This window comes from Erigeron canadensis, chromosome 5 (genome assembly GCF_010389155.1).
Source record: "Erigeron canadensis isolate Cc75 chromosome 5, C_canadensis_v1, whole genome shotgun sequence".
NCBI classification, from domain to species: Eukaryota; Viridiplantae; Streptophyta; class Magnoliopsida; order Asterales; family Asteraceae; genus Erigeron; species Erigeron canadensis.
In genome coordinates, this window is record NC_057765.1 from 32,802,346 (window position 1) to 32,821,659 (window position 19,314).

Sequence of the window (19,314 nt, forward strand, 5' to 3'; positions counted from 1 at the left end):
TGAAGAACTTTCTTGATTCATTTTCTCATAATCCACCTAAAACCGCATGATATATATGATACGCAAAGAGGAATACAACATAATCAATAACTAGAAGCTTGATCAACAAATGATCTTTAAGTTTAAGCAGTGTTTTAGATAGTTTTAGACAACTTACAAGAGGAAAATAGCTATGCTTACACACATCAAAAATTTAGAAAACAGTGGAGATATGCCAAGGTTATGGTAGTACATAGAGTACGATCCTGTGGCACCAAGCTCCTTGCGACAAGCTAGATGCAGTCCATGAGAGCTCAAACTGCCGACAATCAAAACAAACTTACCTTTCTATGTCTATATTCTCATTTGAGCAATCAAGATCAGATCATCAAGCACCAATCTTAACACCAACATACTAAGCTGTTGCTAAGTTTTCATAACTGGAACTCGATCTCATACTATACTCGGCAACAAGCTTAGCAAATGAAGATGATTTGTCTTCCAGCAACTTTGTTGGAGAATCATATTCATCAATCAGACCTGCATACGGATAAGAAAAAGCATACATATTAACACTTTATCCAAACAGACATAAAGGGTCAACAAAGTTGGCTAACAAACCTTGTTCTAGAACTAAAACCATGTCACTATCAAGTACAGAGGTGATACGATGCGCAATCATTATCACAGTTGAATCTGTAAAATGTTTCGTGAGCGTTTGCTGAATCATTCCATCAGTTGCCGTGTCGACTGATGCAGTGGCTTCATCAAGTACCAGGACTTTGCTTTTTTTGAGTAGTACACGCCCGAGACACACCAGCTGCCTTTGACCCACGCTCCAGTTTTCTCCATTCTCGGTAACTGCAGACGTTTTATAAAGAAACTAATAAGTACATAATTGATGTGGCAAAATATGCAGGTAAGGGAGTTGGGTAATGGGTCAATCTTTAATGTAGGTCAAAACAGGGTGGTAAAGGTTGGCTTGGCTCATCAATACTTTTTCTGTCGGTTTCTTGTTTTCTATATATGGTTATAACAACAATCAAATGAAATTATCCTATTCGTTGAAGAAACATTTTGTGAATATGTGAAACACTTGAATGACACTTTAGGTGACTTTTAACCCATTTGACCCACTTCGTTTGGACTCAACTTTAGTATCTAGGTAAGGATTTAAACTTGACTGGTTAAAGATAAAATTACCCAAAGTGACCCATTTTAAAGTAAATAGATTGAAATAGGCACCTCTAGTGAAAAACTACTAGATGCTCAAAGTAATGACTATGAACAAGACCTGGTGAATCGAGCTTCCCTTTCTTGCTCCTTACTTCATCTCCAAGTTGACACTTATCGAGAGCCTAAAGTAACAAACACAAACCTTGTTAGATTATAGCACCATACAGTATTTAAAACCATTGAAGTTGTTATTGTATCATTTAGCTACCTCCCAAATTTTATCATCTGTATACTCTTCAAGTGGATCCAGATTGCTTCGAATAGTTCCTTCAAACATGGTTGGATCTTGAGGAATTATACTCAATCTTGAACGAAGATCATGAAGTCCTATTGTGGATATATTAATTCCATCTATTGAAATTTGTCCAGAAGCTGGCTCAACAAGGCGGAAGAGTGTTTGTATCAGAGTCGACTTCCCACTACCAGTTCTTCCCACAATCCCAGTTTTCTTTCCCCCTTTGAAATTGCACGTAAGGCCTCGCAACACAAGTGGCATATGTGGTGCATACCGAACCTTTTAAAAGCCAAAAAGAACCATTAGATTCATATTCATCTAGAACATAGTACACAGATGACCCTATATTTATATGAAACAATGGGAACACGGCAAACCCATAAAAAATGTAAGAACATTAAACACGGCTCAGTTTGAGGCGAGGTAAGTTATGGAGCCCATGAACAGCTCATGGAAAGGTCTCATAGGGTCACTTGCTAGAATTTATCTTGACAGATTCCATGCTACATTGCTACATAAATTATGCAAGATAAGTAAATGATTAAAGTACCTGCAGGTTACGGATATCAACTTCTCCCTGTGACGGCCACTGATCATCAGGCCTATTAGATTCTATAACTAGAGGAGGTTCGCTGGGGATAGATGAATACTGAAATATCCTTTCAACAGAAATAATTTTGTTTTCAAGGTTGGTTAAAGTCCATACTACCCATCCTTGTAACATGTTCAAAGTAAGACCGTAAGTAGCAGCCAAGCCCGCGATACCTTAACAATGTAGAGACCAAAGGTCCAGTCAGTCAGGTGTTATTCACTGCCAATTAAAGCGGGTATGTAAGAGGAAAAATGGACTTACTTGGATCTATAGTTCCTTCTGGGATAGAAATTAAGAAAATTAGAAATGCAGCAAAGGTAAAAGAAGACAGCATATCCAAACGTATGCCTAACCATTCCATAGCCGCAGCAGCATGAAATTTTGGCCTTGCGAAATCATCATTCAATTTCAGGTTTGTGTCCTGGAATCTGCCTTGTTGATCAAAACTTCTAATGGTTGTTGACCCTGATATTGTTTCAGCAAAATTCTGTATCACTGGACCTTTACAAACGCCAACTAGCCGTGCCATTTCTCGTGCTGAAGGCAGGTAATATTGCTGCAACCAGATGCACATTCCACCGACAGGAATAAATATTATGATCACTTGCCAAGCACATTGTGACATAACTGCAATGATGCCAAGAAGTTGAATGATAGCGAATACAAATGATCCAACTTGGTATGGAATTTGCATGTCCACCGCACTTTGGTCTGTAGAGGCCTGTAATTACAAAGAAACTAAGTTAGTGATTTGCGCATACTTTTTTCTACAAGGGTTTGGAAAATGTGAAACTTTGTCAAGTTGGTCTTACAAGTATGTAATATTAAACCTAGCCCAAATCAACCCGTTTCATTAAAAGGATAGGATGAGAAGAGGTTTGCTTACTCTATTTAGTATTCGTCCACTTGGAGTAGAGTCAAAGAAAGACATGGGCGAACGGAAAATGGATAAGTGCATTTTGTGGAAGAGAATAGTGGCTGCTTTATATGCAACAGTTGCAAGAAGCAGACCTCTTGCGAGTATACACAATGCACATCCAGCTGCTAAAACTACATAAACCAGGATCAGGGTTGAGCCTGTAACCGGGGCTGGATCACTTGCAGACACTGGAGATGCCCAAGCCATCCAATAATTACTTCCAATTTGAAGTACTTGGAACAATACTTGTGCCAAAACTATTAATGGTGCAAGAGCCCCGCCGTAAGCCGTTGTTATGTAGTTCCAGTAGACTGAGAAACCTACTTTGCCTTTCTCCCGTTCTTCTTCTTGAACAAGCTGTGCTTTTGTACCTGATATGTCATCTGTTTTACCATTTTGACTATCATTTGTGCTCTTTTTGGAACTATCTGTTTGTTCCTGCATGTTTGTCCCCATGGAATCAATGGCAGATAACGCTTCTTTGTGTGCACCTACAAGCTCCATAAAGTCACTTCCTGAATTGAGAATATCATTGTACTTTCCGGCTTGTGTGATCCTTCCATCTCTCAAAACCTGTTTGTCATGTTTTAATATCATGTACAATTCAAATGAAAATCCAACGAGAAACAGATAATCATCATATGAGTAGGACCAAAAACAGATCATTGTAGGACTCATCTTTCACATCAGATATCATCTTTGGAATTCTGTTTTCAAATTTTTTTGAGAACTGAAAGTGAAAAACTAAAAAAAAAGTTTTCTATAACTAAACACAATGCAAGATTTTCCATATTTTGTAATTTTGATTCTACGAATCGCCTAATGATTTAAGAGTTTGATTGCTCACCAGGATAAGATCTGCAGCAGGTAAGAACTCAACTTGATGTGTTATGTAAATCACTGTTTTTGAGTCCAGAAATTGTAACATGCATTCCTGTTATTAAAACACCAAATGCAGATTCAAGTTAATACAGATAAACTTTTGGATGCGTTTAAACAGTGAAACTTCACGGAGCAAATACACAAGCAAAATTCACTTACTTTGAATAGATGACTTCCTGTATGAGCATCAACAGCACTGAACGGGTCATCAAAAAGATAAATATCCGCATCTTGATAGAGAGCCCGAGCAATCTGTATCCTCTGTTTCTGACCACCACTCAAGTTAATCCCTCTCTCACCAATAACAGTTTGATCACCAAATGAAAGAATTTCAAGATCTTTCTTCAAAGAACATGCTTCTAAAACATTCTCATACCTCTCTCTATCCATCTCCCTACCAAACAAGATATTATCTTCAATCTTTCCGCTCTGTATCCATGGCGATTGAGCTACATATGCCTTTGATCCCTCAATTCTCACACTTCCTGATATCTTCGATACCTCACCCAAGATACAAGAAAGTAAACTAGACTTCCCCGAGCCAACAGTCCCACAAACAGCAACCCGCATCCCATGATTTACCCTAATGTTTATATCTTTCAACGTTGGGTTCGAAGATGCACTCAAATCCCATGCAAAATTCCCATTTATGATCTCAATAGCAGTATCAGAACTACCTCGTGTAACCTTATCTATAGCACTGGAGTCTATGTCACTGAGCCGAAGATATGTAGCAATGCGATCAAGTGAGACTTTAGTTTGGAAAAACACAGATATCGAGTCAGGAAGATTGTAAATAGGCTCTTGAAGTATCTTAAATGTTGCAAGTGCAGAGAGTACTTTTCCTGATTCAAGAGGGGTGCCAACAAACAAACACGTAGCGAAAGTGGCCACAGCTACGATAATTGGAGCACCCCAGAAAATAAAAGAAGTCATGGACAAAGTATACATATATTTCTTCAATGCACTTTCTTCTTCATCTCTAAGTTTGATGATTTTCGACAAAAACTTCATTTCCCAACCTTGAAGTTTAAGAATCCTCATGTTTCTCAAGATTTCGGATGTTGATTTCATCCTTTTATCTTTAGATTTCATCAACTCATCTTGAAGCTTTTCTTGTATATGCCCAAGTGGATAATTCGCCACCAATACCACAATCGTAGCAATCAATGAAGCAACTGCAGCTATCCCTAAATTTTTATATAAAAGTGCTAATGCAATGCCTACTTGCAGAAGTACTAGCCAAAAATCGTGCATATACCAAGCATAGTCGCCGATTCGTTCTGCATCGACAGCCATGAAATTGATGATTTCACCGCTTGAGTTCCCCTGCTTTGACTGGCCAGAAATGGTCAAACCTTTTTGGTAAATCATGGCAACAATAGCTGATCTGGCTCTAATGCCAGTTTGTTGAAGCTTGAAATACCAATGGCGTTGTGCAAAACACCCGATAAGCTTAGATATGAAAAAAGCAGCCACCAAAACGGCACCTTGATGTTCATAATCTCGGGTTCCATTCAGGTATTGAACAAATGATTCTATGAGGTAAGGACCAACAAAACTAGTCAATGTTGATACAATCGCGAAAAAACCTGTGATCACTACTTCTTTCCACACTATGTAGAATAACGCTTTCGTGAGACCAAATGTAGTGATTTGGTTATTCCCATTGTTAAAAGACTCGACTTTATTTAACAAAACAGGAAACACTCCTCTCACACTATCTATATTCGCGAGTTGAGGGACGTCGTCAAGGTCTAACGGTTTCTTATTGCCTTTTGCAATAATAGGACTCATCCAAGAAAATGTCAACAAGCTAAAGAAACTTGCATTTTCATAAGTTGATGCTAGTTCACTCTTAACTACTCTAGGAACCCCAGAATTCAAAAGGGGTTCTTCAAGATTTCGAATTTCTTCCTCTGTCTTATGGGAAAACCCCACAAAACAAAGAAACAAACCGATCAAACTAGACACAGAATCGGTAACAAACAACATATAAGGCGAATCATGGGTTCTTCTATAGTAAACATAGTCTATGGCAAGCGAATAACACGAAAATGTAAAGAAAAACACCCACCAAGCCCTTAACACTAATGGGTATTTTCTAGATTGTGTCGACAAATTCGAAACAAGCGTATGCAAATAAACAGAAACACATAACCAAACAAGGGTTCCTAAAACAACATGCAAAAGGGTCACTATTTTTCCATCACTCCAACCATTTCTATACCAATAGAAATTGTTCAAGAAACATAACACAAGATTAAAGAGTGATAGAAAAACACAACAAACCAAAGTTTGTTTATAAAACACACCCCTAAAACTTTGTTTTGAAACCAAATTTCTTGTATCAACCTTTTTAAAAGTTTTCCAAACCCATGAGACTAATAAGCAAACCAAGAACAAAAACTGTATTAAAACCACACACCTATGTAAGAAAATAGGGTCTAACAAGAAATTAGTACCAAGGTTTTTCATCATTATCAAATTATTGTAAAACATATCAAATCTTGAAATTTTTTAAGAATATTTATTATTTGTTGACGAAATGGTTAAATGAGTATTGAAAGATGTTGTTCTGTTTATATATTTTCTTGATATCACCACTCACTCTCAAACTCACACTAAAAATTTAAGTGATGAATGATATGATGATTTATGGGGGGTTTTGGGGTTTATGGAATATGTTGGTTTTATACTACATTTTTTTTCCCCATAAAAATATGCAAATTTAGTGGAGATAGTCAAAAATGGGTTCTTTGGAAAATTTACGTGGTTGCCAAGAATAAGTAGCTAGACGGAGACAACAACGTTTGAGACAATTTCGTAGTGTTTGATATCGATTTGGGGACTTAAATATATAATTTTTTGTAATTCTGATAGATTCTATATGTTAAATAAAATAAAATAAAAATTATTCATGTACTTATGGGATAACTATCAAGTATACAGCACTATAAAAAAAAAAATAGGTTCACCGTTCACATGTTACAAAACTTTGATGTGCTAAGTTTAGAAAACTGTATGCAAAGTTGTTGCAACTCCCAATTTCCGAATGAGCCGTACATATACATAAAAAATAAATTATTATACTTACTATTGAACACCAGCTTTATAAGCGGGAAGTCTCGAGTTCGAAACATAAAAAGAACATTTTAAAAAATTTCACAATAAGGTCTTCCAGTGAAGTAGGTTTGAGTCCTGCAGAGGGGGCAGAAGTTTATCCCAATTAAATATAGTGTTTACGGGCGATTTAGTTGGGAGTTTCTCCTTCTACTGGGTATTGAGGGTGAGGGGGCTCTATAACGCGGACCCGATTAAAATGACGTAAGATAGATTCTCTGTTGCGAGCAAATAATCCACACATTTAAAATTAAAAAAAAATCATCCATCAACAAAAAGAAAAATAACCAATATCCTAAAACAGAATTACAACATCCTTTGATTAATCAATATATGTCTCAGTCTTTTTCGTCATGAGTTTTCTCACTTATTTTACAGCCTTAGTAGTTAAAGTTAATGAAAAAATAAAAATTGTATAAGTATTGTATGTATAAGTTTGTGTACATTCTCCTCTAGTATCTTACTAGATAATGTTTATTTATTTAATTTTCAAAAGATAATATATAATTAATAAAACAAATTTATTTAAATAAAGAGTTTTAGTTATATTAGATTTAAAAATCTATAATATTAAAATAATCAAAAAATTTAGATATTTATGCTATCTACAAATAAAATTATTAGTTGAATGTAAAATAAAAAAGAAACATGTAAATTCAATAATAATGTCACGTGTAAATGTTGTAATCCTTTAAATGAGGAACTTGACGATAACCTAAATAAAAATATGAACTTACGTGCTAAAACTAATATATTTAAGTATTAAAATATAACAATAGGTTTTTTTTCAAAAAAAATCACTAATCGTGCATCAATTGCTTTGTGAATTTTTGTGTATCAATTTAACCATGATATAAAGATCAAGACTTATTTGTTTTACTTTAATACTTGTTTTACAATAATCAAAACCTATATTTGCATTTCTAAATCAAGTTCTAATAATTAATCATTTGACTGAATCTTGTAAGCAACATTTTGCATTTATCAATCTTAAGTGGTGAGTGCGCATTTTGCATTAAACCTTTCAAAGTTATTTTTCTTTTGCCTAAACTTTCTAGAAAGAGTTTGTTAAAAATCTCTTTCGTATGAAAATTTAGTTCACAAACCTATTAAACCGATTTATATCCCCTAATTAGAAATGTTTTTCGCCTTCACTAATACTCAATATCTTGATCCTTTTGATATGTAACCTCCAAGGGGACTAATCTAATTGTTGTTTCAAATTGAAACTTTTGTATGTGTTACAAAAGGATCGTGGGTAGTGATATAGTGAATGACATCCCTTTGAATGTGATGGAAGTGACTATGGATGGGGAAAAAGATAATTAGTCCATGAAGATAAAGAAGATGATAGAAAGAGAAAAGTTTAAAAAGAAGTATCATAAAGTGTTTATATTTTATGTATTTTAAAGGATTTGATGTTTTTGGTATACTTTTTCACATGAAGTTCCATTAAGAAAAGAGCAAAGATTATGAGATAATGGCGACTATAATTACAAAATAAGTTGCATATATATAAGTTGCATATATATATGCAGTTTGTAGTGTATAGTACTATATATAGTATGTAACACCAAAAAAAGATTCAATTAATTGTTTTAACTTTGTATATATATAGTTTTGTTGTAAATAAAAGCATTAAAGCAATACAATCACATGAATGGAACATAAAGGGAAATATGGGTGTTCTGTGAAACTAGTTGTGTATGACATCAACAAAACAAAGAAAACCCTTCTTTACATATCTCTTGGTCCATGAAATACGGTTCCTTTAAATACTTTACATTACTTTAAAAAAGGAATATTGTGAGGATAAAAATAAATAAAATAAAAAAAATTTGAAGTGCTATGAGAAATGATTTTTTTATAGGTGCGGATCGAATATCATAACAGATGGTCTAGACTGCGTTATCTTAACTGGGTATACGTTAAAGAGTCCTTTCATCCAAAATCTAGTCAAAAGAAAATCCTTTTATAGTCAGCTAAGAAACACGATAACATATTAGGAAAAAAGTCTTATCATTTAAGATTTGAATATGAATGTTTCCAAATGCAATCTGTCTCAAAAATACGTTGTATATGACTATATATATATGATGATGATATGACAAAAGCATGTAACCACAATCTAAATCTAATTTTGTATGTATTTTAATGTAATTGAATATTGTTGTTTTGTTAAAAGGAAGTAATATTTGTATTATTTAACATTGTTGTATATATATTATACAACACCTATAAAGTACCCTGTAAAACATATAGATTATAGAATATGATAAATGTATCAAACGATTAAAATCAAAAGATATGATTGTCATATGTGATAATATTCAATGCTCTCATGTCATATTCAATGTTTACTTTGACGATTTTTCTTCTTGAGCAAGGCAATCATAGACTCAATAGTCAACACTATAATGGATCTACTATCTGATTGGACTAAAAAAAATAAATGGTTTTCAATTTTTTCATTCTTTATAATATGGAGAGAAGTTAATAATTTTTACGAGTAGAAAAAGAATATGTAAATTTAATAAGTGCGTGTTTGGCTGGCGGAATGTGATGGAATTTGATGGAATTGGAATTAAATTCCATTCCATAGTGTCTCTGGTTGGTAAATATTGAAGGAATGTCATTACCATGGAATGCAAAGATTACCCCATTTGAAGGGGGATAAGTGATGGAATTTGATTCCATTATTTAGTTGAACGTCCAAAAGACAAAAATACCCTAAAAAAGACCCTTTAACCTAAACATGATATAAGCCTTCATCTCTTTTTTGTGACTTCATTCCAGATCTATCTTGTTCGTCCTCTATCCATATCATTTTCTATATATATATATATATATCTTCATCGGGTAATCTTTAAATAAAGGAAAAATTTTATAAACAATATATATATATTATCTTAATCAAATAACAATGATATTACATAAACCCATTTCATAGCAATTTCATAAAATGACGAATCTATAATTATTATATTGTTTGTTATTATTTATATATGCTAACTGTGATTACCGTCGCAACGCACGAGTACTTTGTCTCATGTTATAAAATAAATTTAAGTATTTATTGAATTCTAAGTTTCAAATTTCAACATTGAATTTTAAGTTTCAACAATAATTTATCAAAATCACATTACATTAATAATTTATGCTACTCGTTGTCACCATCACCATCACCATCACTATTATCAATGGCCGCCTCCGCCACCACCACCAATCGCAACCACCGCCGCCGTCGCCCGTCACTGCCGCCATTATATTGTCTCATCGCACGGGGACCGTTCTAGTTTTTTTTTTGAGGAACGGCAAATTTTCTTATTAAATAAAAGACAACCAACTAGAAAATATGCTAGCGGTCAACAAGTACAATACAAACAATCTAGAATACAACAATTACACATTTAAACCCTACTCGGGGCTTTACCTGTGAAGTTTGTAAAAAAATTGAAAAAACTTGTGTCAATTACAACAATACCGTACTTTTATTTGTGTCCACTCCAACCCTATTGAACATTCTTATTTCAGATTTTAATTATATTTCTATTTATTCACACAAGCAAAAATATAAAAATAATGATACATGATCTACATAATCATGTCTAATCGATTTTAACTATGAACATATGGATTTCAATTATTTTATTTTCTCGTCATTACTTCTAAAGTTCTAATATATGTTGTTGTGTATTTTATATCCTTCTTACTTTTTTAGACATGTCCAACCAAACTTCTAGTCATAACATATCAATTTTGTAAAATAAAAAAGTACTTAACTAATTTATTAAAAAGTAGTTTTTGTCATACACAACAAGCATAACAGGTCATTACATACTATACAATTGCTTAAAACATAAATTGTTGTAGAAGACAAATTTATTTCGTAAATTTATCACTAGACTTTACTAAATGTTGGAGAGTTACGTTAATTCAAATTAATATTGTATTTTAAGAAAATATGGAAAAAACTAGAAGTTGAACATAATCTCAAAGGCACATCTGTGCTTTAATGAAACTTAAGTACTGTTAAAAATACGAGTATTTGTTTTAACATTTCCAATAAAAATATTATTTGTATAATACGAAGTACTTAATATGTTAGAAGAATAATTTTATAAAGAACACAAATATATCAACAAATATCAAAGTAGATAATACAATATATTTTGTAGAAATGCGTGATTGTAGTGGTTGCATATTGGTGTTAAAGGATAAGATAAAAAGTTTGTCGTTTTTGGGACATTCCCTTCCCAATAAGTTCTGCTACTTACGCACATTGTCGTTTCTATAGATAATAAGTAAAATAATATATTACTTTTTATTATAATTATAAATATAAATAAAAGACTACAATAAGTGACTTTAACACCGTGATGTTTCTAGGTACCTTCTAAATATTATATAATATGAAAAATGTGAATATAAGATTGTCTGACACTTAAGGTTAGATGTGTAATTTTTTATATACTAATTTTTTTAATATCTTTTGTTTAATGACTAAATACATGACCCTATGTATTTTATGGATTAAAAAATAAATATGTAATCAAGTGTTCCACACCGAATCTTAGATACTTAACAGCTTTATACAACCATGCATCCCCATATAATATTATATTTGCATAACTAGTTAAACAAATACTTCACAAATTTGTTACGAGTGTTTCTCAAATTGGCAAAATTTATCATGTGTGTATAAGGATTGAGAATGTGATGAGAAAAAGATAGAAATTAAGAAATATGAAAATGTAGCTTGGATATATAAGGTCGTGAAAGAAAAAAAAAACTTTTGTTATTGAGTTAAAAATGAAAGAGAATAATGAGAAATAAGTGGTAAATTAGAGTTTGATACGAATGGGAAGAACATTTGATGATTTGAATGTTGATTGTGGAAGAAAAATAGAAAACGTTTGCCAAGTTAAGAATCAACTTTTTAAGGAACACCCGTTAAAAGTTGTTGAGGCTGTTATTAGTTTCACTTTTTGTAAAAAAAAAATGTTAATTGAAACCCGTAAAACTTTACTTAACGTGCATAAAAAAGTTATACATTTATATATTATAAGCTCACCCTCTTAATTTTATATTAGGTGTACAACTAATTAATACATATTAACGAAAACCCTTAGTGTTTCGTTTAGCAAAACCCAAAAAGAAAATATGATTCTCCGATAAGTTTAATTTTTAAAATGAGAACAAATGATAAAATACCCTAATAATGGAATAAAACAATATAATTCTGATGGATTATTGTAAAGGGAATATATAGGTTAATGGTTTAATGACAAGTTTCCATTGTTTGGTATCTGGTCCTATAGGAAAGGAGTTACACTTGGGTAAAAACTACAAAGATACATGAGTTGAGTTTTATTATCGATCTAAACCTAGCTTGTTAGAAATTGATGGTAAAACTCATATTAAAAATTTCATAAAGGTATAACTATATGAAAAATGAGTGCATATATCGATCACTTTCAAAGGACATCCAAATCAAGTGGGCTAGATAGCTTACTTTACGTTTCTACAGCTTGGGAAGCACGTATCACGTATGGGCAGATATACGATGAAAAGTATATAAATAATAACAAAACACAAACGTGCATCCCAAGTCGTCAATGCATAACACAAGCCCACCTTCTTTGAATGTCAACCTGTTTACTATAAAAATGGGTCGATTAATTACAAAAATCTATACTTGTTAACTAAAACTATATGTGTAACATAATTAAACTACTAGTGAATTATTGTTTCTGGTAAGTTAATTATTGTTGTACATTAATAGTAAACTTTGAATCACTTGTGAATTGTGATTACTATATATATGACTAGGCAGCAATGGAGTTTGTCCAAAATGAGTGGATATTTTGGCAACTTAAAAAGCAAGTAAATCATCATATTGACTTGAATGTGTGTAGTTGGAACCTATGTTGTCACGATGGCACTTTATATATATATATATATATATATATATATATATATATATATATATATATATATATATATATATATATAGGGTATCACTCCAGTGAGAACAGTTTTAAAATAAGAATGGTGAGAACACTTATAAAACATTATTTTAATGCATTAAAAGTCCATAAAACTAACATAGTACATAACTAATTATCATTATTTAAGTGTTTAACAACACATTCATCCAATGATGTTTTTTAACTGTTCTCACCGTTCTTATTTTAAGACTGTTCTTATTTGATTGTTATAACTTATAAACATCATTTTTGACATGTCAATGTGTTGTTATACACTTAAATAATGATAATTAGTTAAGCACTATGTTAGTTTTATGGACTTTTAATGCATCAAAATGATGTTTTTTAACTGTTCTCACCGTTCTTATTTTAAGACTGTTCTTATTTGATTGTTATAACTTATAAACATCATTTTTGACATGTCAATGTGTTGTTATACACTTAAATAATGATAATTAGTTAAGCACTATGTTAGTTTTATGGACTTTTAATGCATCAAAATGATGTTTTTTAACTGTTCTCACCGTTCTTATTTTAAGACTGTTCTTATATGATTGTCCCATATATATATATATATATATATATATATATATATATAGTTGTGTTTGGTTTCATATATTTCTCATTTCTCAACTTTATTGTATCATTCATACTTCACCATTTATATATCGACAAAGGTGAAACTAGGATTTAGTGATAGGGAATCGATCGTTTGATTGGTGTAGAGCCGAGTTCGGGGACAGCAATTTGAAAAAGTCTTTATTATTAATTTAACTTTTTAATTATAAAATCTTATATAGAAATTTGTATTGGTTGGGATATTCTTAATACCGTCTAGCCTCCTACCGGCCTATGAGGCTATGACGGCATAACTTGATATGAATTTAATGATTTATTACGAAGGAGGTGGAAAGTGCAAAGTGCAAACTACTATTATGTGGGCCTGAAATAGTGAAATGTAAATATGAAACAGGAATGTATTGGGATGGACTGATTGACTAGGAGATGAGATACACTCATATCCAACACTGCAAGTTAGCCTACTAACACAAACTAGTGTTCGGCCCATATATAAAATTATCTTTAATATATATTAAAATAAAACTCTTAATTCTAAATTAAAAAAGTAAGGAAGATTGATTGAATTTCATCTCTTATTCTCCACCATTAGATTTTATTTTGATGACATCATTATTGACTAAAGTAATTAGTCAATAACACTTTTGATCCTTATACTTATATTTGTGTCTTATAAAGTCTTTTATATTTATTTATTTTAGTACACTAATAGTATTTCGTAGTCTAATGTATATAACTTATAAATAAATAAATCATTTATATAATATATTATATTTTTTATGTACACAAAGTTTAATATATGGGAGATAGGAATATAAGGTTGTCGGGTATCTAAGCTTAGGTATGGAACATTCACATATTGTTTTTTTAATCCATAAAAATCATGGGGGTCCATGTATTTATTCATTAAACGAGAAATAATAAAATATTAGTATTTAAGAGGTTTCACTCCTAAGCTTAGGTGTCGGACAACCTTATATTCTCTTTTCCCTTAATATATTTGTATTTCTAATGTGGTGTAAATGATATGAATATTCGACAAAATTTCCACTTAGAATGGGTTGATACAAATATTAACTAATATAATGGTGAATGGTCTCGCCGCCAGGGAGTGTTGCAAAGTCGCTGGCTTGAGAGGCAAAATTCCTTTACGGGACTAAGGAGTTTCTTGTCATTTACCCCCTTTTTTTACACACTTATTGGAATATACGTGCTCCATGCATATTTTTTAGTTTTTATCGCTGACAACATTATTTATTAACATTTTTCAATGCCAAAGAACATGATATTATTATTGTGGTTCAAAAGTTTGTAAATATTTAAATATATATTAATCGATATATTAAAAGTTTTTTAATGTAAATAATGTAGAAATCTCGCGTATTACGCGGGTAATAAGCTAGTTATTATTATTATTATTATTTATTTATTGTTATATAAAATCGTCACTTTTATTAGAAATTAATAGGATTTACAAAAAATTGGTGGGAACCCGAGATAATATCTGGGCTCTCACTCCTCTAGCTATAGCAAAACTAATCATATTAAATATATGAGCAGCACATATATTTAAACTAATCCTATTATTATTATTATTATTATTATTATTATTATTATTATTATTATTATTATTATTATTATTATTATTTAGTGTCCAAGTTTTGTGATAAGACCATTCCAATAATTCGCACTGAACTCAATTTTAAAGTTGTCACAGTGTATCACTGTTTAAATTGCCAAATATCATTTATAATTAATTAAAAAATTATTTTAATTAACAAAAATCATATTTTTGTTATAATATCATACAAATGCGTTAATATAAACAAAATCCTTACAAGATGGTTATATAGATACTACAGCTATATTAGGGATTAAGAGGAATTTTTTGATTTACTTCTTTTATAGATAAAAAAAAATTACACTAATTTTTTTATTATAAAGCCTAGAACTAAAGAACATAAAATTAAAAAAAGCATAGATAAAAAACGTAAACAATAAAACTTACATAGAATTTAAAAAAAAAATACATAAAAATGGACATATATAAATAAAAAGAAGGCCAAAACGTCGTGGCAGTAGAGACATTAATAAACTTCGTTGTGTTAAAATGGAATCATAGAATGATGGTATATACAAATAAAATATATGTAGATTGTGCCATTGTGGTGATTCAAATGGTTAGAATGTAATGGTATTTATAAGAGTTTTAAAGGGTGGTGAAGAAAATGGCAATATATGAAAGAAAAGCAATTTTTTAACAATAAATTTATTCTACTCTTTAGTTATACCAATAAACGGTAACCATTTATGCCAAGGATCGAATTTAGTCCTAACTTATAACGCAAAATCCTATTTTTAAATGAATTTGCTTTACGTTGATAATGAATGACAATTAAAGATTTATTTACTTTGTTTTCTCAATTAAAGATATCAATGCAACTGATGCAGCTTTGTTCTCATTAAAAATCATCAACGGATTAAGATTGGCCGGATTACCCAATCATAAGTTGGTGTTGAAGGTTGGAATCCCAGTTATGTTACTGCGAAACCTCGATCAACAGAATGACTTGTGTAATGGCACATGTTTACAAGTGATGAGATTGGGAAAATATGTGATATAAGCTAAAATCATCACAGGAATAAACATTGGCACTCACACTTTGATTTCAAGGTTAAAGATGACACCATCGGATAAAAGAATTCCAGTTAAGATTTGTCGAAAGCAATTCCCTATTTCAGTATGCTTTGCTATGACGATAAACAAGAGCCAAGGACAATCACTCGATCGTGTTGGTTTGTATCTTCCACGACCAGTTTTTAGTCATGGCCAATTGTATGTGGCAGTATCGAGAGTCAAAAGCAAGAAAGAATTGATAATTATAATACAAAATGAACAGTTGGAAGTCAAGGACACAACCACAAATGTGGTCTACAAAGAAGTGTTTCAATGTTTGTGAAGATGGCTTATTTCATTCAAGCAGGAAACATGTTTTGCTACAAATATGCTTAATATCTTTTGTTACTATCTTTTGTTATATCTTTTGTGAAGATGTAATATCTAATGTACAACTCCTACTGTATCCGGTTTATATCTAATCCTATTTCATTACTTTCACATCATATATAGCTAATATATTTTAGTGTTAAATTTCGTTGTTTTAAAATCGATCCGCGATTTCCCACGGGATAAAAATCTAGTATACAAATAAAATATATGTAGATTGTGCCATTGTGGTGATTCAAATAGTTAGAATGTAATGGTATTTATAAGAGTTTTAAAGGGTGGTGAAGAAAATGGCAATATATGAAAGAAAAGCAATTTTTTAACAATAAATTTATTCTAATCTTTAGTTATACCAATAAACAGTAACCATTTATGCCAAGGATCGAATTTAGTCTTAACTTATAACGCAAAATCCTATTTTTAAATGAGTTTTGTTTACGTTGACAATGAATGACAATTAAAGATTCATGTACTTTGTTTTCTCAATTTTATTAAGTGGATGAATATTTTATTGCTTGTTATTTAACTGCTTGGGAATTAGGTGTCATGTTTCCTCAAGATACATCTTGATTTTAAATATTTTTAGGCAAACATCTTATGATAGTCAGAAAATAATTGAAAATGGTCAGATAATACCCATTAGCCTACTTAATTAGAAAATGGATCATGCTCGAGTAATTAAAACTGAAAAAAAAATTCATACATTAATTGTATGAAATTCGGGGATTCTTATCAACCTCTGTCTTATGTCGGGAACCTTTTCTCCTTTAAGCATTCAGTTCTAAATTATATCCAAACCTATCAAAACTAAAGTCATCTCTATATATAACCTATATATAACTAGAGATGACATGTTTTTTCCTATGTGATATTTTTCTTTGTGTGTCAACTAGGCATTTTGTTTAGGTATCATTTTCTAATAATTTTAATGTATTTTAGATATATTGACATTTAGATTTTTATTTTTTAATGTTCGCACTTTGCAACGTCATCATTTGTCTACGTACACATTTGTTTTTTTTTTAAAATCAATCTTGAATAGCAAATGAAAAAGTCAAATACAAGATTATAACTCATGACCTCTAACTTTTAATATCATACACAAACCATTTGATCTAACTTAATAATTGTTTATATTTTGCAAACTACGGTAGATTATACGTGGATCTTTGTAGCCTATCCCTTTCTATTTTCTTTTGTATTTAATTCTCTTTATACGTGGAATATAATATACTTTAATATAATATAAAATTAGATTATATTGATAATTACATCTAATATTTTACTAACCGGTATATTATCAATGCTAAATTAGATATTTATTTTATCAATTTCATACATATATATCTTCATATAACCAAGATTTCGTATATGGATAATATATGAGCGCAAAGATGTTTATATATGCTTTACACCGAATCTTTTTATTAATTCAATGATAATTATCATTGTTTTAAATGAGATTGTTTATTATATTATATTATATTTCATATATGAGAAAAGTGAGTATGGGGCTTGATATGTCCATTTATATGCATATTCCCATATCGTTTTTAAAACGTTTTAAGCTCAATTATGTGTAAATTATATGTATATTCGATGCTTTGATGGTGTTGCTAGTGATTTCAGGCTTAGAACAGGTAAAATGGTTAGAAACAGCTGTTGGACGACTTAAAGATGCATTGGGATGGTTCGTGGACGCATACGAGTGAAGATGGAATGGAAACTACAAGTTTTGGCTGAAAACAAGGTTGGTGCGTCGCACCATGTAAGGAGGTGCGGAGCATTTTCTACTCAGAAACTTGGAAGAAGTTGGAAAGCAGGGAGGTGCGACGCACCAACGCTGTGGTGCGTCGCATACCGGGCAGCTTCAAATTTGGTAACAAGGCCAGGTGCGCCGCACCTGAAGCTTGGTGCGTCGCACCTGTAGGTCGGTTTGTGAAGACCTCTTGCAAACTCTATAAATACAAGGCCATAACCCTCCCATTCGACACACAATCACTTCTAGTCAACTTTAGGGTTCTTTGGGGGTATTCTTAGCAGCTTTTTTGTCCATCAAGGTCTAAGGGTTGTTTGTGATCTCCAAGGCATTCGGTTGTCGATTTTCTTAGCGTTTACTTGTTTTCTACACATTGGTACAATATGTTCTTCTATATTTTTACTCTTTGTGCTTTGTTTTTGATTATGAGTAGCTAAATAATTCTTCATCCACTGAGATGAAGTGATACATTGAATAATGGTTGCATAAATCTTTTGAATTCAAGTTGATTTGATTTAACGTTGTGTCGTAATCTTAGCTTATTAATTCTTTGTTATTTAACTCTCAATTGCGGATAGTTTTTGCATAACTTCAGTGGTAACTAGGTTGTGTAGAAGTTATTTTGATTGCTTGGTTAGAAGCAATTGTTTCTATGACGGGTACGGTAGGAAGTAATTGATAGTTAATAAGGGTTAACGGGTTAATGGTTGGGTACAATCAATAGACACAACTGTTATCTAAATAACCAAAACAATTAATTGGCTAGGAAAGTTATGAAAGGCGTCTTGGGGTACCGGTCTTAGTAATGAAACTAGTTAATTAAGGGAATTTAATAAAGTAACGAACTTGACGGGTACGGGGTGAGTCTTTGTTAGTTCTCGGTTATAAAATCAACATAATTGAATTGTTTCTTCAAATATATGCAACCTAAATAATGTGTATCATGAAGTCGAAGTGGATGATCTTTTTATCCTATTTGATTTAAAACAAATTTCTTTTCAATAAATTCTACG

At 31.5% G+C, this 19,314-nt stretch overlaps 1 protein-coding gene across 1 annotated transcript; it reads right to left on the reverse strand.

Moving 5' to 3' along the window:
* Positions 1-20: 20 nt before the first annotated feature.
* LOC122600153 (ABC transporter C family member 3-like) lies at positions 21-6,277 on the reverse strand. Its single transcript, XM_043772820.1, has 9 exons — positions 4,003-6,277; positions 3,809-3,895; positions 2,929-3,534; positions 2,304-2,763; positions 2,001-2,215; positions 1,424-1,729; positions 1,274-1,337; positions 601-840; positions 21-519 (listed from the first exon to the last, which is right to left on the reverse strand). The coding sequence occupies exons 1-9, from the start codon at positions 5,836-5,838 to the stop codon at positions 395-397; spliced, it is 3,939 nt and encodes a 1,312-aa protein (XP_043628755.1). The 5' UTR covers positions 5,839-6,277; the 3' UTR covers positions 21-394.
* Positions 6,278-19,314: the final 13,037 nt, after the last annotated feature.